A 23,269-nucleotide genomic window follows, 5' to 3' on the forward strand; every position below is an offset into this window, starting at 1 on the left:
TATAGTGACAGGGTCTGTGCCACTGGATTGGCCCATCGCAAAAGTGGTACCAATATTAGAAAAGTGAAGTTAGAAAGCAAACTTGGAAACTACAGGCTGGTAAGTCTAACTTCTATTGTAGGTAAAATGTTTGAAGGGTTTTCTAAGAGATGCTATCCTGGAGTACCTCTAGGAAAATAACTGTAAAACTCCTGCCACACCAAACTATGAGGAGGTAACTTCTAGATTAGATTAGGGAGAGCCATTGGATCTTGTATGCTGTGCCACAAAAAGGGTGGCTTCACACGAGCGTGTTTTTCTGCGTACATAAATGCGCACCCATGTACGTGCAAAAACACGTGAATTCAGGTCCGGCTGCTGCCGGTGGCTCCATTAAAAACAATGATCTGCCGACACCCCTGCATTGCTTTTCATGGAAGGGCTTTACATATAAGCCCTTCTCTGAAAAACAAAAATTTTAGTGTAAAAAAATAAATAAACAAACTTGCCTCTCCACCGCTTTCCCTGTCACATGCCGCAGATGTTTCCTTCATCCCTGCTAGTAAAAAGAATTCCCTGCTGCTACATTTGCCACATCTGGAATTCTTCAATTCTCTACCGCAGCTGTCACAAATGACAGCTGCGGTAGATGATTCTGCTGCCGGCACCCCGTCAATTGATTTCAGGGAAAGGCTTTAAATGTAAGCCCTTCCCTGAAAATCCAGTAAAAGTGGTGTAAAAAGAACAAAAGAAAAATATATACTTACCTCCTCCCTTCAGCTGCCGGGGCTCAGCCGCGTCTTCACCTGCTGTCCCCTGCTCTGCAGCGCTCATCTATCAGCAGGAGGGTATTTTAAATCCCCGCCTGCTGAAAGACCTGATTGTGATTGACTGAGGTGCTCAGTCAATCACAGGCAGCTCACGCCAAATGAATGACGGGCGAGAGCTGCCTGTGATTGGCTGAGCACCTCAGCCAATCACAATTAGCTCTTTCAGCACGCGGGGATTTGAAATCCCCGTTTGCTGATAGATCAGCACTACAGAGCAGGGGACAGCAGGAGCCCTGGTAGCTAAAGGGAGGTGAGTATGTATTTTTTTGGTTTTTTACACCACTTGTACTGAATTTTCAGGGAAGGGCTTACATTTAAAGCCCTTCCCTGATCGAGCAATTGTCCTTAGCGAGTATGCTCACTCATCTCTATTCTTCATCCCCGCGGGGGACATGGCAGTGGCGAAGAGGTAAGTTTACTTATTTTTTACACTAAAATTTTTCTTTTTCAGGGAAGGTCTTATATGTAAAGCCCTTCCCTGAAAAACAATGCAGGAGTGTCGGCTGCAGCCGCGGCTCCATTGAAAACAATGCGTACATTTACTATGGTGCACGCATGTCCTATCTTTGCAGGTACATACCTGTAAAGCATGGACCTGTGCACACACCATAGGGAATGCATTGGAGCTAATAGACGTGTGCTTTTGTGCACACATATCCACACACAAAATACACGCTCTTCTGAAGCCACTCTAAGGTTGGTATATAAAATGAGAACGCTTGGTTTGGGTGAGAATGTGAGTAAGTTGGTAAGTAACTGGCTCAGTAATAGAAGGCAGAGGGGAATTATAAATGGTACATATTCTGATTGGGCCACCATTAATAGTGGGTTACCACAGGGGTTGTTAAAATATTAATATTTGCAGATGATACAAAAGTCTGTAAAGTAATTAAAACCAGAGAGGACACTGGTCACTGGTCAGACCGCACATGGAATAGTGTACAGTTCTAGACACCGATAATCAAAGGACATATCAGAGCTTGAGGGGCTCAGAGGTGGACAGCCAAATTTAATAAATGAAATGGGCGGACTACAATACCCAGAGATGTTATCAAAATTGGAGTTATTTAGTTTTAAAAAAAAAAGACTGCTTAGGGGCAACCTAATAACTATGTATAAATATATCAGGGGACAATACAGAGATCTCTCCCAACTGCTTACACCCAGGACTGTGACTGTAACAAGAGGACATCCACTGTGTCTAAGAGGAATGGAAGTTTCTACACCGATATAGAAGGGGGTTCTTTACTGTAAGAGCAGTGAGACTATGGAACGCTCTTCCTGAGCACATGGTGATAGAAAACTCAATAGAAGAGTTCAAGCGGTGCCTAGCCACCTTTCTTGGTTGTACTATTTCATATTATAATTACTAAGAACTTCAGAAGGATCGGTAATGTGGGAGTTGTTCTGATTGCCTGTCTTGGAGTTTGAGAAAATGGAGAAAATTGTTTTTTTTTTTTTGCTTTTCTCTGGATCAACACTGGGGGTGAATAGGCTGAATTGGATGGACGCAAGTCATTTTTCACCCTAAAATACTGTTGCTATATGTTAAGATTTATTCTGTTATTTATTTAGACACACAATGTGATCTTTGGTGCTCAATACGGCAAAGAATTATTCCACATGCATCTAAAACTGCAAAGCCATCTATTAGGCCATGCTGAAGGATCAGTCTAATAATCACACAATGGTAGGCTGCTTGCAGGCCTTTCCTAAGTTTCTGCCTTTCTATCTAATCACCTAGATACCATGGTCGTTGTAGATCGCGGGGTGTAAGGAGTTAAGTAATTGGGATCAAAGCACAGAAACGTCACTGCTGACACGCTGACTCTGCTCTGCGCAAGCGTGGCTGTGCGCCTGCCAGCACATCACAGAGCGGAGAGAGAAGACGCCGACAGGTAAACGGGAGGTCAATGCCGGGGCACGGCTCGCATTCCCCTGAGTGAATCTTGCAGTCAGAATCTGACTCAGCCGCCGGCATGAGGCCTTCCTTTCATGTCTCCCTGCGCGGGCTCTGGTGCTACTTCCAATCAAGCTTTGCTTCCCAACTGTCACTCCACCATCAGATAGGCAATCAAATTGTTCAACTCTCCAGACAGACTGGTCTAGGGAAACCAACTATGGGGAGATATGTCAGAGATCCCCCTGTAGTTCCACCCCCACTCTCTCTTCTCTCTCGGGGGGAATTCCTAGCCTGCTTTGTGATCTTCTATTGATTTCAATGGGCCAGAGCTGCTGCTGCCGACCCCATTGAAAACAATGGGCAATATCGCACATTCTTCTTCGTGATGTGAGGTTAGTGTGAAAACATCGCTAATGAGAATGAAACCATTGAAAATCATTGGTTTCATTATCATGTGTTTTCACTCACTCTTGCATCGCCAGTGGGTGTGAGCCCTTAGGAATAAAATACCAACCCCTCCATGTATAGTTCTCATATAAGATGTCCCGGGTTTTACATTGCATAAGAAACGGCCTCGTTCACATGGTAAAATATACTTGCACAATTGGGCACAGATTCCGCACCCAAATCTGCAGCTAAATCAGCGTTACTTTAGGATTGTATTGAATGCTCTGCCAATCCGAGCTGCAGGTCATCTAGTGGGAATTCTCACTCATACAGTTTCACATTGGAAGGATTACACGGACCTGTCAGTTCAAAGCCTCTCTGAACCAGAAATTAGGGCTCATTCACACAACTGTATTTGAATTGCGTATTACGCAGCATAATACACGGTGCATCGTAGCAATTCAAATACGTTGATTTCCGCATGTCCCACTCACACTGGTGTTTTTCATTGTGTATAATACGTGTGTAAAAAAGACGCAGCATTATCTATTTTAGGGCGGATTCAGATGATCGCGGTTTTGTCCCCTTTTACTGCCGTGATAATCACAGCCATATAATGGGACAAAACCAAACCACTGATCTCTATGGGATTCAAGTGGTTTCATTTTCACCACCTCTGTTCCCGGCCGTAATTTGTACTTTTGGGGAAAGATGGGCCTGCCCTATCTTACCCGCACGTAGTGCATACCATATACACAGCGATACCCCGGCTCACACATTTTACGCATACGTCCGTGAAAATGAGCCCTTATACTGAGTGCATGAGAGAGAAACCAGTACAACAGCGGCTTACAGGTACTCACCGGGCCGTAACATCTCACACCTCCCATTGATTTTTGGACACATTTCCCAGAGCCCTTAGGGGAATCCCTGTGACAACACCGGCTCCCACAATCAGCACTATATATACACGGATCTCCATCCTTCTAGATGTAAAACACAAGAAATAAATGTTTAGTGAATTTGTTTATAAGGTTTCACATTTATGTCACAGCAGGAAGTAAAGGCGATTCATACTTGTCACCCGGAATGTCCTTAAAGGAGATGTCCCGAGGCAGCAAGTGGGTCTATACACTTCTGTATGGCCATATTAATGCACTTTGTAATATACATTGTGCATTAATTATGAGCCATACAGAAGTTATAAAAAGTTTTTTACTTACCTGCTCCGTTGCTAGCGTCCTCGTTCCCATGGAGCCGACTAATTTTTGGCCTCCGATGGCCAAATTAGCCGCGCTTGCGCAGTCCGGGTCTTCTGCTTTCTTCTATGGAGCCTTTCGTGCAGGATGCCGGCTCCGTGTAGCTCCGCCCCGTCACGTGCCGATTCCAGCCAATCAGGAGGCTGGAATCGGCAGTGGACCGCACAGAAGAGCTGCGGTCCACGGAGGCAGAGGATCCCGGCGGCCATCTTCAGCGGTAAGTATTGAAGTCACCGGACCGCCGGGATTCAGGTAAGCGCTGTGCGGGTGGTTTTTTTAACCCCTGCATCGGGGTTGTCTCGCGCCGAACGGGGGGGGGGTTTAAAAAAAAAAAAACCCGTTTCGGCGCGGGACATCTCCTTTAAGGTTCCCAGAAGGAGGAGCGACCTCCCGGATTCCATGAAGAATCTACTGCACATCACTGAAGGCTCTTTGAAGGGAGCTTTTATAAAAGGTTTCCCTGAATGTATGCAGCACCCTGGACATCCTGCTGACCTTGTTGCCACATGCCTGCCCTCCCTAGGAGATCAGCAGTGCCCCCTGTAGGTAGACCCCATGGAAAATACATTGTTCATCAGGATGAGTGAGGCAGAGCCCAACAGCGGAGTAGCTGGTGCTCATCCCAGAGGTGCAGTAGAAGTGTGCCTTTTTCATGCCATGCTTGGACATATATAAGTCAATAATTGAAGGCAGCAAATGACTTTTTTCAGAAGGCTCTGTGCCCGCACTCCCTAGCAGGCAGCCCAAGCGGCAGTAAAAAAAACAACAAAACAATAGATCACCTAGGAGGCCCTGCCCGGCTCTGCAGCACAACTCCTCTGAAGCTCCGGCAGACTTGTTTATAGTTTCCCCCTCTCCTCAGGGCCGCCGCTGCGTTTACATTCCCCTCAATATGCCATTCGCCTCTACAGTAAGGCTATGTCCACATGGGATGGATTTGCTGGGGATCATCCGCAGCGGGTATTCCACAGCAGAAAATCCATACCAAAAACTGCACCATTTGGTAAGAAATTTGATGCGTATTTTAACGCGGATTTTGGTGTGGAATTCATTATTAGACATGTATTCCGCAGCATATCCAGTGCTATAATTGTAATTCCGTGGATTTAAAATTCTGCACTGCATGGCAATCTCCGCATGGGTTTTGTGCGATTTTTTTTTTTTTTTTTTCCCAGCGCATGCGGATGAGATTGTGAAAATCTCACCCTCTTTGCTGCTACTGTAAATGTTGCTTATTTTCTGTGTGGAGCATTTACATTGCAAATCTGTGGCAAATCCACCCCATGTGGATCTTTATTCATTAGTGATTGTTCCTGTGAGTGTCGGAAGTGCTCAATAGACTTGATACCACCAGCATGATTGGCCACGGAGTCCAAGAGACTGTACAAAGATATATAAATGCAATATACTGAGCATTATTTGCCCTCTCTGCTGCCATCTACCACTCATCCATCAAAACATGTTTCCTTGTGGCACCATATTAGTAAATGAAATGCAACAAAGCTACAAGTATAGGAATCTGCCCCATTTAGGGCGCCCTCACACTGGTGATGAAATCGCGCGAGATTTGTGCATTGTGAGACATACAAATCTTGCACAAATACGAAACCCATTCTTGTGAATGTGTTCATTAACGTCTGTAATGTTTACCTGCGTTGCAGTGCTAAGCAGAAAGCAAATCACAGCATGTCCTTTCTCCAGCTGTAGCGCCGGCCTCATTGAAATCGATGGGAGAAGATCATGGAACAGCCTTGTATTCCAGCGGGGCTGAATGAATCCCCCATAGAGAGAACAGAGAGGGGGTGGAGCTACAAAGGATTTCCTAGAGATCATCCCACATTTTGAGAGATAGGGGTGGGGCTAGACCGCTCCCCCAGGGCATTCATGAGAGCAAGGGTGAGAGAGGGCTGGGCTAGATGGGGTTTTTATAGTGATTTACTCTAGCCAAGAGATGTGCAGGAAAAGGAATCTAGCTCCAGATCTTTTCTAGCCCCATCCCTCTCATCCCTGCTATCGGAAGCCCTCTAGCCCTACCACCCTATATCTCCAAATATGATATCTATAGAAGATCCTCTGCAGGTCTGCCTCCCTCTCTCTTCTTGCTTTGGGGGATTCATTCAGCCCCGCAGGGATGCAATGCTGTTTCCATGCATCCATGGGTTTTGGAAGGTTTGTGAGAGCGATATCAAGACTTGAATAACAGCCCGATATCGCTCTCGCCAGTGTGCAGGAGGCTGTAGAAATGCTTCTCCAGTCTCTGTCGGGGTGTATATATAATATTTTTTCTCAGCTTTTTGTAATAAATGTTCCCTATTGTTAGCACAGAGAGAATCTAAATATAGAAGCATGAACTCTCTATATAATTGCAAATATACAATGTGTAAAATACAAAATCTGATATAAAGAATTTACTTTACCTTCAATTTAGGCTGGCTTCACACGAGCATGTTTTTGTGTGTACATAGGTGCGCACCTATGTACGTGCAAAAACACGCATGCATGAAGGTCCGTGCATTGCCTTCAAGGTAGCCGCAGCTGCTGCCGTCGGCTCCATTGAAGGCAACGGTCTTCCGGCACCCCTGAATTGTTTTTTAGGCACCCCTGAATTGTTTTTTTTTTTGGAGAAGGGCTTTACATATAAGTCCTTCCCTGAGAAAAAAGCATTTTAGTGTAAAAGAAATTTTTAAAAATACTTAACTGCCCGCCGCTGCCATGTCCCCCGTGGGGATGAAGAACACATCTGCCGCATGTGGCAAATTTTTTCTTCAACCCCGCGAAAAAGAATTCCCTGCTGCACCTGCCACATCTGTGACTGATGCAGCAAAAGAATTCTAAATCCCCATGGGGAATGAAGAATTCCCTACCGCAGCTGCAATAGCTGACAGCTGCGGTAGCAGATCCAGCTGCCGATACTCAGTAATTGTTGTTCAGGGAAGAGCTTTAAGTATAAGCCCTTCCCTGAAAAAAAGGAAAAATGGTGTAAAAAGTAATAAACACAACATACTCACCTTCCTTCAACTGCCAGGGCTTATCTGCATCCTTCCAGTGCTGTCACCGGCTCTGAAATGCAGTTCTTTCAGCAGGCGGGAATTTAAAATCCTTACCTGCTGAAAGAGCTGCTTGTGATTGGCTGAGGTGCTCAGCCAATCACAGGCAGCCCTCGCCTGTCATTCATTCAGCGAGAGCTTCCTGTGATTGGCTGAGGTGCTCAGCCAATCAGACAGCTGCTTCTGATTGGTTGAGCACCTCAGCCAATCACATGCAGCTCTCACTGAATGAATGACAGGCGAGAGCTGCCTGTGAATGGCTGAGCACCTCAGCTAATCGCAAGCGGCTCTTTCAGCAGGCGGGGATTTTAAATCCCTGCCTGCTGAAGGAACTGCAGTGCAGAGTCGGGGACAGTGTTGGAAGGATGCAGCTAAACCCTGGCAGTTGAAGGAAGGTGAGTATGTGGTGATTATTATTTTTTACACCATTTTTCCTTGTTTTTCAGGGATTTAGAATTCCTTTACTGCATCTTTCACAGATGTGGCGAGTGCAGTAGGGGATGAAAAAACAAACAAACATCTGCTGCATGTGGCAGATGTCTTTTTCGTCCCCGCGGGGGATACAGCAGCGGCGGACAGGTGAGTTTAGCTCTTCCCTAAAAAGCAATTAAGGGGAGCCGGCAGACCATTGTCTTCAATGGAGCCGCCTGCAGCAGCCGCGTCTCCATTGAAGACAATGCCTGCATTCTCTATTGTGCACGCATGTCCTATCTTTACAGGCATGCACCTGTAAAACACAGACATGTGAACACACCATAGGTAATACAGGTGATGTAATAGACGAGTGCTTTTGTGCGCGTGTATGCATGCACAAAAACACGCTCGTCTGAAGCCATCCTCAGACTGTGCGACCTCAAAGCAGAGCGATAGGCACAAAAACAGCAAGATGGTCATAATCCGATGTTGTGCCATTTCTGCAGCGATAAAAGCTATGGCCACGACTCGAACGTTTACAGCAAGCCTGCAGGCAAAGACAGGGAGACTGAAGAATGCTGGGTGCAGATGACAGGTACATAGTTCCCTCAGTCACACATCAGAAAGACTTATGATTAAGGAAGAAGGTAAACCGCCCGGAGCTTACTGTCCCACTCTGCATCCAACCTGTTCTTCCAGTTAATAAAGTGTAAATATTCTTGACTATCTCTATGATGGGAAAACAGAAATATGTGATGCTTCATGACCACCATAACTCCTATCACATGTAATGACAGTCTACCAGAAATGTATTTCTATTAAAAGCTATGTGCGCAGCTGATTTCAAGTCAAAATCCTCATTGAAGCCGATTTTGACTCTGTTTTGGATGCAGAAATGTTGCAGAATTTGTTGCAGATATTCAGCAGCATTTTGCACCCCATGTAAAGATACCCGGGTAAAATGTGTTTTTTGATGCAGATTTTGGTGTAGGTCTGTACCAGAACATGCTATGGCACCGGGCACATTGAGAACAATGGGAGAAGATCATAAAACAGCCTTGCATTCTCCAGCCTCTGTCGGGGTGTATATATAATATTTTTTCTCAGCTTTTTGTAATAAGTGTTCCCTATTGTTAACACAGAGAGAATCTAATTACAGAAGCCTGAACTATCTATATAACTGCAAATATACAATGTGTAAAATACAAAAACTGATATAAAAAATTTACTTTACCTTCAATTTAGACTGTGCGACCTCAAAGCAGAACGATAGACACACAAACAGCAAGATGGTCATAATCCGATGTTGTGCCATTTCTGCAGCGATGAAAAGTATGGCCACGACTCGAAAGTTTACAGCAAGCCTGCAGGCAGAGAATGGGAGAATGAAGGATCACATCAGAAAGACTTATGATCAAGAAGAAGGTAAACCGCCCGGAGCTTACTGTCACACGCTGCATCCAACCTGCTCTTCCAATTAGTAAAGTTTAAATATTCTTGGCTATTTCTATGATGGGAAAACAGAAATATGTGATGCTTCATGACCACCTGAACTCATATCACATGTAATGACAGTATATCAGAAATGTATTTCTATTAAAAGCTACGTGCGCAGCTGATTTCAAGTCAAAATCCTCATTGAAGAAGATTTTGACTGTTTTGGATGCAGAAATGCTGCAGAATTTGTTGCAGATATTCAGCAGCATTTTGCGCCCCATGTATAGACACCCGGGCAAATGGAGGTTTTTGATGCTGATTTTGATGTAGGTCTCTCAAAACATGATACGTGTGAATATAGCCTAACAGTAGTGTCCCTGGCCTGATCCCCTCTCCAAGTAATAATGGCCCGTGGTTTATTTTTTTGTTTTTTGACAAATACACCAGCAGAATGGAGGGAAGGGGGGCATGACTGCACTGACAGCACACAATTCCATACTTTAAGATTGTAAATGCAGCGTCCGAGGAGCAGGCCATCAGCCTAGGAGACAGCGGGGTAGAGTTGTGGCCTTGTCATGGGGCTCTACTGTCTCCCACCCTGAGGGTAGCAAAGGGATCCGAACCAAGGAACCGAGGGATGGCTATTAAATGGGTGGTAACTCAACTGACGTTTACCCCAAGTCCAATGTCATATGTAATGCCACCGTTCCATCCACAGCAGGGAAAACAGACAATGTTGCAAATAAAACAGTCCACACACAGGGATAACTATTACGGAGCAGAGAGGGGAACGGATGGAGCACTCGTTTACTGAACAAACAGTCCAAGACACTTTACATCCAGCAACAATTGAATAAGCAAATCGGTATGTGGTGTAACAGCGAGGATTCACAGGTAGGCAAGAGAAACCACAGTCCTGTAATCTGTGTTTCCCCCAGTCGTCTCCACGACAGCACCAATTGAGATCGCCTCCTCCTGGTAGGACAGGAACATACTGAGAGGTTAAAAGCTCCCCCCCCCCCCCCTTCCCCACTTTCCTCAGTGTCTTCCTGTCCTGCCAGGAGGCAGGATCGCTGAGAGGAGCTGGTGGAGAAGCCAGCAAAATTCTATATACAGGCGGATCGGAAGGCAGTGGCTCACCCTGTCCTCCCTTCTCAGCCAGACGACTCCCGGGACGCCACATGGGGTGGTAACTACCGGGCCAGGTTCCTCCCGCGGCGGCCCATGGGGGGTACAAAGCGGGAGCCTCAGTCCCCCTCGTCCTCCGGCAGAAATTACAGCGCGGTGCTCCAGGAAGCCCTTTGACGGCAGGGGGCGGGGCGCCGCGTCACGTGTTCAGCGCAATGACGTCATCGCGTCTGCATCAGGAGCGGAGGGGGCGGGGCTTAGCGCAGGAGCGCGAAAATTCAAAAGAAATAGGAACCTGAGAGAAGCCAGAACATACCAGCACTACAGGTCGCAGGGTGTCTGCAGCACCAGTATAGAAATGAGTGCTCCAGCCCCAGAGACAGCTGAAACCTCAGCCTCAGCGGCCGTAAGTAGCCAGTGCGGCAAAAAATACAATGCAAATATCCAGTATGTTGTATATGGAAAAATTGCATGTTTACCCGCAAAAATGCTTTGTTTGTCAGGGGGATAAAAAAGACATCCCCCCCAGAACAAAACTGCGAAAATACGTGGAATGCGGGACGAGACTGCCAGCCACCTACCAGAGGCCTCTATGCAAGGCATGCGTGGCTAGGCTAGTCAGAGAGGAATCGGGGGGATTCCTGGATGACGTTAGGAAGCTGGTGAAGGAGGAGGTTCGATCAGCCCTAACGTCACAGCCGGCACCGCCAGCAAAACGCCAGAAAAAGGCGTATGCTCCCGAGGAGCCTTCTGATTCCGAGAATTCCATCGGATCAGAGCAAGAGGAACAGGCGGCCGAGGAATCCTCAGAGGAGGAGGACTACAGGAAATATTTATTCCATCAAGACGATTTGACGGAATTAATTAAATCAGTCAGGGCTACACTAAAAATGGAACAGCCCAGAGAGCCACGGACTCTACAGGATGAAATATTCGGTGGACTTGGGGAGAGGCGTAAACATACCTTCCTGGTCCACAAAAATATCACTAAAATAATTCAGAAAGAGTGGAGTAAACCAGACGCAGGTTCCTTCTCCGCTCGAGGCGTAAAAAGGAGATACCCTTTCGAAGAGGAAGTTTGCGCAAGCTGGGATGAAATACCTAAAGTAGACATCCCGGTGGCCAAGGTAGCCAAGAGGACGACTCTTCCCTTTGAGGATGCCGCACAGCTAAAAGACCCCATGGATCGCAAAGCAGAGGGCCTCCTAAAGAAATCATGGGAGGCAGCGGCAAACATCCTTAGGCCAGAGATCGCAGCCACTTGCGTGGCGCGGACCCTGGGGGTATGGTTAGAGCAGCTGGAACTACACCTAACCAACAAAACGCCGAGGGATCAGATCCTAAACTCCCTTCCCATCTTGCGCATGGCAACTAACTTCCTAGCGGACGCCGCGGCCGAGACCGTCAAACTTTCAGCAAAGGCCACAGCCCGCTCTAACTCAGCCAGAAGGGTGTTATGGCTGAAATCATGCTCAGGCGACCTGGCCTCAAAAAATAAATTATGTGCCCTCCCATTCTACGGCCAATTTTTGTTCGGACCGGATCTAGACAAAATTCTAGAAAAAGCGTCCGACAGAAAAAAAGGGTTCCCTGAAGAAAAGCCACAGAGAGGGAAGACCTTTTCCCGGGCTCCAATGCAGCAGCCCGAGGCCTACCGAGGCAAGGGCAAGACAGGCCGCTGGAGTTACCCCAAGGGGGGCAGAGGAAGGAATATCCTCTTCAACCCCCACCAGGGGGAGCCGAAGCAGAGACCCTGACGCCATCCCCGTAGGGGCAAGGCTGGGGAGCTTTGTGGATCAATGGGCCGCAATCTGCGGGGGCCCATGGATCCCAAAGATCCTACAGTACGGATACCAGATAGAGCTAGTGTCCGTCCCCAGAAGGAAATTTATTACCACGGAAGCCTCAAAAAAACAGTTACATCTACTAAGGCAAAGCGTGCGCGACTTGCAACTATTAAACGCAATATCTCCCGTACCGCGAAACGAGGAAACCCAGGGCCATTATTCCAGGCTCTTTCTAGTAAAAAAAACCCGGCGGGAAACATCGGATGATAATAAATCTGAAAGACCAGAACACCTGCGTCCGATACAGGAGATTCAAAATGGAAACCATCTCCTCGACGATAAAGTTGATCCCCAGAGGAGCCTACATGGCGTCCATCGACCTAAAGGACGCTTATTTTCACATTCCGATCCACAAAGAGTCTCAGAAATACCTGCGGTTCGCAGTGGACATGGGCAGAAGAATAGAGCACCACCAATTCAGATGCCTGCCCTTCGGGATATCCTCAGCCCCCAGAATCTTTACCAAAATTATGGCGGAGGTAGCCGCCCACCTGAGGAAAAAAATCGATCCTAGTAGTACCCTACCTGGACGATGTTCTATTAATAGCAGAGTCCAAAAAACTCCTAACAAAACACCTGGAGACAGTGCTAGAACTTCTCCAATCGTTAGGATGGATCATAAACTGGGAAAAATCCAGCCTAGATCCCGACAAGCAGAAGATGTTTGTGGGAATAACTCTCGAATCGCAATGCTCCTACCTACCTGAGGAGAGAATACAAAAAATCCGCAGAATAGTCAAAACTTTCCTACGAAGACGATTCTGCACAATTCGGGAGGCAATGTCTCTCCTGGGGAGCTTGACATCATGCATTCCAGGAGTAGCATGGGCCCAGGCCCACACCAGAGCCCTGCAGGCCGTAGTCCTATCCTCGTGGGACAAAAGGCAGTCCTCGTTAGGAGCAAGCATGTACATCCCAAACAGGGCGAAAACATCCTTGCGTTGGTGGACAACCCAGAGAACCTGCGGAGAGGGGTTCACTGGCTACAAAACCCAGCCACCCACATCACAACAGACGCAAGCGCCTGGGGATGGGAGGCGCATGTGGGGAACCAGTTCTTTCAGGGTCCCTGGCCTTAGAGGATAAAAGAACAGTCCTCAAATTACAGAGAACTACAGGCAGTTTGGCAGGTTCTACAGCAGTTGGGCAACTCGCTACAGAACGAACACATAAAGATACTGTCAGACAATATCACCGCGGTCGCCCATATACGACACCAAGGGGGCACAAGATCTCCCGCACTGCAAAGAATCACACAGAAAATCTTTCACTGGGCGGAGGGCCGGATCCTTTCGATCACGGCAACCCACTTGAAGGGGACACTAAACGAAAAAGCAGACTTCCTCAGCAGGAAGCAAATAGACCCAGGAGAGTGGTCCCTCTCCCCAGAGGCATTCAGAATCCTAACCAACCGGTGGGGAACCCCACAGTTGGACCTCTTCGCAACCAGGGAGAACACAAAAGTAGGCAACTTTTTCTCCCTCCGGCCAGGAGATCGTCCGACAGCAGTAGACGCCCTAGGCCAGGACTGGGGACAAGGGCTGGCTTACGCCTTTCCTCCCATACCACTAATCCCCAGGGTCTTACAGCACTTCAGAACCCAGGGATGCACGCTAATCCTGGTGACCCCCTTTTGGCCGAAAAGAAGCTGGTTCGGTCTTCTGGCAACACTGAGCGTCCAGGACCCAGTCACCTTCCCTACCTGGACAGATCTTCTATCGCAGGGGTCACTGAACCACCCCGGCCTAGACAAGCTCCATTTAACGGCATGGCTCTTGAGGAATCCTCACTAAGAAAGAAAGGATTCTCAGAGAAAGTAGTAGAAACCCTAATGTCCAGTAGGAAAAAGACGACCCACCTGATCTACCAGAAGGTCTGGAGAAGGTTTTCCTCATGGAGACAGGGAAGGGATCGCGGGGATTCTATCCCCGACACTCCGCTAATCTTAGAATTCCTGCAGGAGGGCTTAGAGATGGGCCTCTCCCCGAGCACCCTAAAGGTCCAGGTCTCAGCCCTTAGCGTCATTTGCGACACAAAATTCGCAGACGACAGATGGGTCCACAGGTTCCTAACAGCGGCAGCTAGACTACGCCCTAGGCCCATAAACCTGTTTCCAGACTGGAACCTTAATTGGGATCTAAGGGCCATGACAGCGGTACCATTCGAGCCGATCGAGGCGCTACCTATAAGAATGCTTACAATCAAAACCATCTTCTTAGTAGCCATCACCTCCGCAAGAAAGGTTAGCGAACTACAGGCCTTGTCCATCCGCCACCCGTTCATGAAAATCGCAGACACCAAACTAATATTTAAAACAGACCCTGCCTTTATGCCGAAAGTAGTGTCAGATTTTCATAGGTCCCAGGATATAATAATCCCCTCATTTTTCAGTAACCCAAAAAACGAGGAGGAAAGAACCCTAAGCTGTCTGGATGTTAGGAGAGCAGTCCTAGCCTACATAGATGCAACAAGCCACTGGAGACGGGACGACAACTTGTTCGTCCAGTTCAGTGGCCCAAATAAGGGTAACAAAGCAGCAAAAAGGTCCATAGCCAGGTGGATCCGCCTGGCCATCATAGAATCCTATAAGGCCCTCGGGAAGGAGATCCCGTTAGCTCTTAAAGCCCATTCCACAAGGGCAGTAGCGTCTTCATGGGCCGAACACAGCTCAGCCTCGGTCGAGCAAATTTGCAAGGCCGCATGTCTGGAAAAAACCCCACACGTTCACTAAACACTATAGGGTAAAAGTGCAGCAGGACGAGGACATGGCCTTCGGCCGCAAAGTCCTCTCGGCAGCAATCCCACCCTAATAAACTTTAGTTGGTACGTCTCAATTGGTGCTGTCGTGGAGACGACTGGGGGAAAAAATGGATTATACCTACCTGATAATCGGGTTTCCAGTAGTCTCCACGACAGCACCCGTACCTTCCCCCCCCCCCCCCCCCCCCCTAAGAAAGTAATATAATATATAAATTCAAAAATAAAAAAACCCCGGTTAGGGGAAGAAATTTAAGTTTAGCTCCTGCCCCGGCAATTCGTTAGAATCCACTGAGGAAAGTGGGGAAGGGGGGAAGCTTTTAACCTCTCAGTATGTTCCTGTCCTACCAGGAGGAGGCAATTTCAATTGGTGCTGTCGTGGAGACTACTGGAAACCCGATTATCAGGTAGGTATAATCCATTTTTTCCTGGTCCCGGCAACACTGTTCCTTCTCTTCAGCTCTCTAACGGTACACACTCACAAGTCCCGTTGCACTCTGTGTGGGCTGGCAACTCCTATCACTTCTTTCTCTCTCTGTCTCCAGGCTGCAAACTCCTGAGGGCAGGGGCGTAACTATAGAGGATGCAGGGGATGCAGTTGCACCCGGGCCCAGGAGCCTTGGGGGGCCCATAGGGCCTCTCTTCTCCATATAGGAAGCCCAGTACTATGAATAAAGCATTATAGCTGGGAGTCCCGTTACAGGTTTTGCATTGGGGCCCAGGAGCTTCAAGTTACGCCTCTGCCTAAGGGTAGTAGTCCCCAAGCAGCCATTGGGCCATCCTCTTGGCCTCCTCCATTCTGGGCCTCAGTAAGGCAAGGCACAGTTTCCCCTAAAACATAGCGGAGTCGCTCATGCCCTCCTCTGCAGAACTTCAGACCGACTCTTGCATAGACCACCTCTCTTACCGACTCACTTAGACTAGACTGACTAACTGACTCACTCACATTCTGCAAACATTAATATAAAGCATAGTCAGGTGACCACAAACTCACAGCACAAGACGATACATTTGCAGATATAGACAGCTCATTTGCAGACATTAACCCTTTAATTTCTGAAAACACCAATACACATTTTGCTGAATCATATCACACTCAAAGACAATATACAAGACAATACAGACTGCATATAGCATGCATTTCTATGAATGGAGCCCTGTTGTCCTGGGCCACTACATAAACACCATTCCTTGGAGGAGCATGGCACAGTCATGGGATTCATGGCCGATAGTGTGCGCAACAAAACTCCTTCCAGGAGCAGGGGTCATGGGAGGTGGAATCTGGGTGCACATACTGCTATCAGCAATGCCATGCTGATTACATTAGAGGCACTTGGAACTTCAAGGTACAGGATGGTGTGCTGTCAGTGGGGCTGTGAGGGCTCACTTACAGTGTATGTGTCCCAAACAAAATATGCAGTACAATATGCACCCTGTGCCAGTCACTACGCTGATGCTCCCATCCTGTGCCAGTCACTACACTGATGCTCAATTGCGGTGCCAGTCACTACACTGATGCCTCCACCCTGTGCAATCACTACGCTGATGCTCCCATTCTGTGCCAGTCACTACACTGGTGCTCCATTGCGGACCTATCACTACACTGATGCTCCCATCCCGTGCCAGTCACTACATTGATGCTTCCACTCTGTGTTAGTCACTACACTGATGCTTCCACTCTGTGTTAGTCACTACACTGATGCCTCCACCCTGTGTTAGTCACTACACTGATGCTCCATCATGGTTCCAGTCTGAGTGTACAATAATTATAGTGCATAAAAAGTAAGTAAAAGAGCAAAGAGAGAGAAAAAGAAAAAAACTGTAAAAAAGTCATACAGTAAAGCATTATGCACTGTTATAGTACACAGTGATACAATAAATACTATAAATAATGTAATATAATAATACAATCCTATATATAAAAAAAAAATAAAACCGTGATCCGTCTTCGGGATTCTGGTGGCGTTTTTTTTCTGTTGAATGAGTTTTTATTGGATATAAGCGATACAGTTTCAATACATATGTAACATTTGAAGCCTCTTATATTGTAAATTTAGACATCGTATAAGAAGAATAATGATTATCTAACTTAGTATAACATACATTAAATCTATTTGACTATCATTGACTTCCAACATTTTAACTGTTTGGTACTAATGGGAGGGGGAGGGGCGTTGGGTCAGGTGAGGTAGGTGGGGGAAAGTAAGGGAGGGAAGGGGAGGGATGGAGGGAGAGGGGTTGGGGAGGGAGGAGTAAGGTAGCTTACTTATTCTATCATCAATATGGTTTCTTCTTTCTCTGCATACATTGAATTATAAATTCCTTCAAATCGTGCCTAGGTCCGGTCCCACTGTATTTATGATTTCAGGTTGATCATTATCTGGTCTGGGTGGAAGTATGTTATCCAGGGGTCCCATGTCTCTACAAAGCTAGGTAATCTATTTTGTCTAAGAGCGTAGATTTTCTCCATAGTCATGTGATCAGACATCAGATGGGTTATGGTTGAGATAGTCGGGGTTGTTTGGGATCTCCAATTCCTTGCTATCATAAGTTTAGTTACTAGGAGACCGTGGATTATGAGTTTTCTTAGTCCCTGAGGTATCTTTCCCAAACCCAGCAGTAAGATTGTATTTTCTGGCTTTGGGGGAACTCTAATTCCTGTAATCTTTTTCATAAGATCCAGGAATTCCCTCCAGACTGTTTTGATTTTTGGGCAGCTCCAAAAAATATGGAGTAGTGTGCCTCTCTCTCCGCAGTTCCTCCAGCATCTATCCGAGGTTTCTGGAAAAAAGTCCGCCAGTCTCACTGGGGATCTGTACCAGCGTGTAATTAATTTATAATGCACCTCTAGCAGGGATGCACACATAGAGGCCCTATTCGCCCAGCTGTGGGCTTGAGACCATTGTTGAATTGTGAAGGTTGTCCCCGTCTCCCTTTCCCAATTAAGAATATGGGCTTTCTTTTTTAGGTTTGGCCCAGTATTTTTTCCCTGGCAGAGGATGTCGTAGATCTCCCTCAAGAGGATTTTCTGGGGGGAGGGGTTAAAGAGGAGATTGTGTATATATTTAGGTAAGGATCCAGAGGCCATAGTTGACCATCTGCTTTTCAGTTGGGAAAACAAAAGGAAATCCCCACCCTGTAGCCCAAACTCCTTTTGGAGACTCTTGAAAGATTTCATGTCGCTTCCCTCGGCTAAGTCCGAGATCTCTTTGATACCTCTTGCTCTCCAACCTTTTGTGTTATGGGTATCTGGGCTAAAGTCAACGATTTCAAGAGGGAGGGGGACATCCACTCTAGGTGGTTGACCCTCTAGGGTATTAAGTAACTGCTTCCAGATCTCGACGGTGTTTGATATTATTGGGTTTTTGATCGGGAGTATTTTCATTTTTAGGCTTGTGGCCAAGAGTAAATTTTTTAGTTTTTTGTTCCCTATGGAGCTTTGCTCAATGGATGGCCAGCTGATTCCTGACTGAGAGGTACCCCAAGGTATCATCTGTGAAATTATGTTTGCTCTGTAGTAAGCAACAATATTGGGGACCCCCAGACCACCATTCCCCCTGGAGCAATATAATATGGATGCAGCCACCCTTGGTTTTCTATTGTTCAAAATAAAGGACATTAATTGTTTTTGTAGTTCTTTCAGGAGCCTAGAGTTACATTTTAGGGGAATTGTTCTAAATATATATAGTAGCTTGGGTAGAATCATCATTTTGTAAATCACGATCCTACCCATCCACGACAATTCTGTCTTGTTGAAGCTGGACAAGTCTTGTTGGATTGAAAGTTGAAAAAGGCGACTTATAAGTCGCAGAAACGCGTAGCTCAGATTGTTGGTTATAATGTATATGTAATAAAATTGATTAAGTTAAAATAATCAATTTACTTTCGTTCCTGCTTTTTCCCGTGAGCGCAAGGCTTGTTTTTTCTTTTTCCTTCCTTGTAAGTCTTGTTGGATGTTTTCCTTTAATTGTGTTAAGTTGTAGTCCAATACTTTGCTTAAGGGTAGGTTAATTGTCGTGCCTAAGTACTGTATGCCCATGGGTCCCATTCAAATGGGAATTCTTCTTTTATTAGTTTTTGTAGTTTGTGATGTATATTGATGGGGAGGATTTTTGATTTTGTTGGGTTTATTTTGTAATAGGATATTGTCCCAAAGAATTCCAGAAGTTGAGAGGCCTTTCTGAGGGAGCCTAGGGGGGACGTGAGCATTAACACTATGTCATCAGCGAATAGTCCTATTTTTTGTTCTCTTCCTGCCAGGGGGACTCCTCTTACTTCGCCGCACATGCGTATAGCTTCTGCTAGCGGTTCTATAATAAGGATAAATAGTGTAGGCGATAGGGGACATCCTTGTCTGGTTCCATTGGAAATGGTAAATGGATCCGACATGACTCCATTGGTAAGAACCCGGGCTGACGGGGAGCTATAGAGGGCCTGTATGGCTGACAGTATATTTCCCCCAAAGCTGAAACTCTCCAGAGCCGAGAAGGCATACCCCCAGTGTATTCTGTAGAATGCCTTCTCTGCATCCAGGGTGAGGAGCAGACAAGGCATTCGAGAGTTCTCGACTTCCCACACGACATCCAGCAGTCGGCGGGTGGCATCCGACGCCTGCCTGCCTTTAACGAACCCCACCTGGTCGCTGTGAATGAGGTCCGGGGTGACCTCCAGTAATCTTAGGGATAGGATTTTTGCATATATTTTAGCGTCGTTGTTTAGGAGAGATATGGGTCTAAAGTTGGCGGGTTTTGATGGCTCTTTACCTGGTTTAGGGATGGTCACTATGGTCGCCTGGAGCATCTCAGGCGGTAGAGAGAGCGTCAGCATAGCTTTGTTGTAAGTATTTTCCATATGGGGGATTAGTTGTTTTTGGTAGAGTTTGAAATATTCATTCGAAAAGCCGTCGGGTCCCGGAGCTTTGTCTTGTTTGGCTCTATTTATGACCTGTAGGATCTCCTGATGGGTGATGGGTGAGTTTAGTTTTTTTAGTTGCATATCTGATAGCTTAGGTAACTGTAGTGATGAGAGAAAGGATTTGATGGTTGTTTCCGAAGGTGAGTATTCAGACTGTCCTTTATTGAGGTTATAAAGTTCCTCATAGAACCTTCGGAACTCCTCAGCTATGGCTATGGGGTGGGATATTTTATTTTTTTGAGTTGGGGTCATACACAAAGGGTATTTTTGTTTTGGTTCTTTTTTGTTTGACTTTGTTAGCCATCCATTTGGTGTTTTTGTTGGCGTCTGTATAGTAGGTAGTTTTGATAAATTTTATGTTTTTTTCGTGCTCATCTATTAGTATGTTTCTGACTTTCAGTCTAGCCTCTCTAATTTCTTTGCTTATAGAAGGTGGAGGGTTGGAGTGGGTAGATTTTTCTAAATTTTTTAGGGTTTCCGTAGCAATTCTTAAAAGGTTATTTTTTTCCTTTTTATATATGGCCCCTTGTTGTATCATTGTGCCTCTAATGACGGATTTATGCGCGTTCCAGAGTGTGAAACGGCACATATCTGGGGTGTCGTTATAGTGGAAATACTCCACTATCGCATCTCTTATCTTGTTTTGAAATTTTGGAATCTTTAACAGGAAGGTGTTATTTCTCCAGGAGTTAGGGGAGTGTATACGTGGGGCTAATTTTATCTTCAATGAAATCGGGGCATGGTCCGACCACGTTGTCACCCCTATTGTGGCTTCTTGGGTTTTGTTTAAGATCTGGAAGTCCCCTAAGAACATATCTATTCTTGATGAAGTTGCATGTCTAAATGAGTAAAAGGTGTACTCCCTGGAGCTAGTATTCAAGGCTCTAAATAAATCATACATATCGTTGTTGTGGATCCAAGATGCTAGGCTCAGACCTCTATTTTTCCTTGTGTGGCTAGAATCCAGGGAGTTATCTGATATTGCATTAAAATCTCCACAAATAATTAACGAGCCCTGTTGGACCTTCTTAATTTTCCTTGTCACTCTGTTCAAAAATCTGATTTGTCTGGAGTTGGGAACATAGACATTGACCAGGGTGACAAGGAAGCCATCAACCTTACATATTAACATCAGATATCTACCCTCGGCGTCCCAGATTTCTTCAATCAGATGAAAGTCCACCGAGTCCTTCACTGCTATTAGTACCCCTGCTTTTTTCTTAGTTGCGTTTGCTAGAAAACATCTGGTAAATTTGGGGTGAGATATTTTCGGAGGGTTGTGTTTGTTCAGGTGTGTCTCCTGTGTGCAGAAAATGTCCGCTTTAGACAAGATGGCCTCTCTCCAGAGGGCGGATCTTTTATATGGGGAATTCAAACCCTTTACATTCAGGGAAATTAGTTTCAGTTCCATCTTAAAGTTGGGGTTCCTTCTGCTTGGCATGGGTGGTGCTGATGAACTTTGGGTGTGAACCAGATTATTCTGCACGGTCTGAAGAGTATACGAGAGGGTTTATTGTGACGAATCTTCATATTCCTTTTCGGTGGGATGGTTGGGGGATAAGACTGGGGTGATAAACGAAGGGATAAGGTTTCTTCGTGTTTGCGTTGAGTCATAACTTGCATTGCAACCAGCAACTGTGAGTGAAGAAAAATAGAAATGGACCTTTCCAAATTCAGGTTCTCAGACCCTGGGAAGGTCTTGGTTGGGGTGCAAGGATCAGCCTGTGCTCTGAGCTAGATCTTGGAATTTACGCTCGAGGGCATTGATCGAGCATATTTTTAATCTTGTGAGGAAGATTCAATGAGGTGGAGCTTTATTTCTGTTTGGTCTGTTTGGATTTTTGCGGGTCCAGTCTTTGTTAACATGCGATGGATTGTGTTCTTGAGGGACTGGGAGGTTCCATTTCTTTAAAAGGAGCAAACCCTCCTCTTGTGTTAGGACCGTCGTTGTTATCCTGTCTTTGTTAATGTAGAGCTTGGTGGGAAAGCCCCATCTATAGGAGAGGTTGTTATCTCTTAGCACTTTTGTTATCACGAGGAATTTTTTACATGCTAACATCGTGGTTTGGGAGAAGTCTGCGAATAGTTTGATGTTGTTGTATGGAGGTGGGAGGTCTTTCATATTTCTTGCTTCTTTCATCATGCTGTCTTTTGTGTGAAAGAAGTGCACCCTTGCTATCACGTCTCTTGGTACGTTGTCGGGGATATTTTTGGGCTTGGGGAGCCTGTGGATCCTGTCTAGTATGCAGTCCTCTTTCTTAGAGGTGGGAAGGAGGATTTTTATAAGATCTTGCACGAAATTGTTTAAATCCTCTGGTTTAACGGACTCGGGAATTCCTCTAAACTTAATGTTATTGCGTCGGTTCCGATCTTCAATGTCTGCTATTTTATTCTTTAGGAACTCGACCTCTTCCTCAAGTTTGTAGTGAGCGTCAATTAAGTCGATATGCGAACTAGTGATCTCTCCGGTCTTGTTTTCTAGGTGATCGACCCTTCCTTCTAGTTCGTTTAGAGAGGAGAAAATTTTAGCATTTATTTCTGTAAAGTCTCTTTTGATAGAGCCTTTCAGAGCTAAGACCATGTCTCTGATGAAATATTCTGAGGCCGTTTGGTCTGAGCAAACTATATTAAGTAAAGGGTCTGTATCTTCAGGGTCTTCGTTCCAGTTCTGTATAGAGCTGTTTGGATTTGGGTGGGATGAGTCCCTTCTAGGGCGCCTCTTTTCCGGGCTTATACTAGGGGAACTGAAGCCTCTTTTTTCTGCACACTGTGTTGTTGTTGGACACTGTGCTGATGAGTAGGGGGAAGATGGTGTCTGTTCTCCTGCTTCATTCCCCCCCCCCCTCCTCTCCATGGGGTGCCAACACTTCTCTCCTCTCACTGTTTGTGTTTGCAGGGATGGAGCTGCAGTGTGAAGGGCTGTTTGATTGTGCTGGGAGCTGTGTTGTGAGTTGAGGTTTGCTTACCGGTCCCGCTCAGTGTTTGGTCCGGCCATCCTGCTGACAGTGTTTCTCCGTCTCCCTCAGCGCTGCTGGAAGCCGGCTCTGCTGCATTCTTTCCCTCTGCACCACGTGTCGGGTAGAAGTCAGTGAGGCGCTTCGGACCTGTTTTCCCTGTTCTCTTCCGGGCTGCCATTAGTATCAGGCAGGTTTTCCTGTTCTCTCCTGCTGTTTAATTGTCCTCAGCAAGCTGTCAGTTGCTTTTTTATCAGGCTAGAGCACGGAGCTACTCAAAAGATGACTGCCATCGGCTCCTTCAGGCCACGCCCCCCCCCCCCCCCCCGCATTTTTTTTTGTATGGTGGAGAAATATATTGCAACATATTAGAAAGGAAACTAACTTTATTAAATAGTCATTAAAAGACAAAA

General features: G+C 46.2%; 1 protein-coding gene across 3 annotated transcripts in view; it reads right to left on the bottom strand.

Moving 5' to 3' along the window:
* The window catches only part of PIGW (phosphatidylinositol glycan anchor biosynthesis class W), a 157,522-nt gene extending 134,419 nt beyond the window's left edge, over positions 1-23,103 (bottom strand). The window contains exons 1-3 of one of the 3 annotated variants that reach the window (XM_066587833.1): positions 22,869-23,103; positions 9,054-9,183; positions 3,963-4,082 (exon numbers count right to left, since the gene is read on the bottom strand). In XM_066587833.1, the coding sequence (XP_066443930.1) occupies positions 3,963-4,082; positions 9,054-9,183; positions 22,869-22,897 (279 nt within the window). In that variant the 5' untranslated portion in view covers positions 22,898-23,103. Of the gene's footprint in view, positions 1-3,962; positions 4,086-9,053; positions 9,184-22,868 lie in introns of those variants that run through there. The other 2 variants (XM_066587829.1, XM_066587786.1) reach the window with 2 other exon arrangements.
* Positions 23,104-23,269: the final 166 nt, after the last annotated feature.

This window comes from Eleutherodactylus coqui, chromosome 1, assembly GCF_035609145.1.
Source record: "Eleutherodactylus coqui strain aEleCoq1 chromosome 1, aEleCoq1.hap1, whole genome shotgun sequence".
Classification (NCBI taxonomy): Eukaryota; Metazoa; Chordata; class Amphibia; order Anura; family Eleutherodactylidae; genus Eleutherodactylus; species Eleutherodactylus coqui.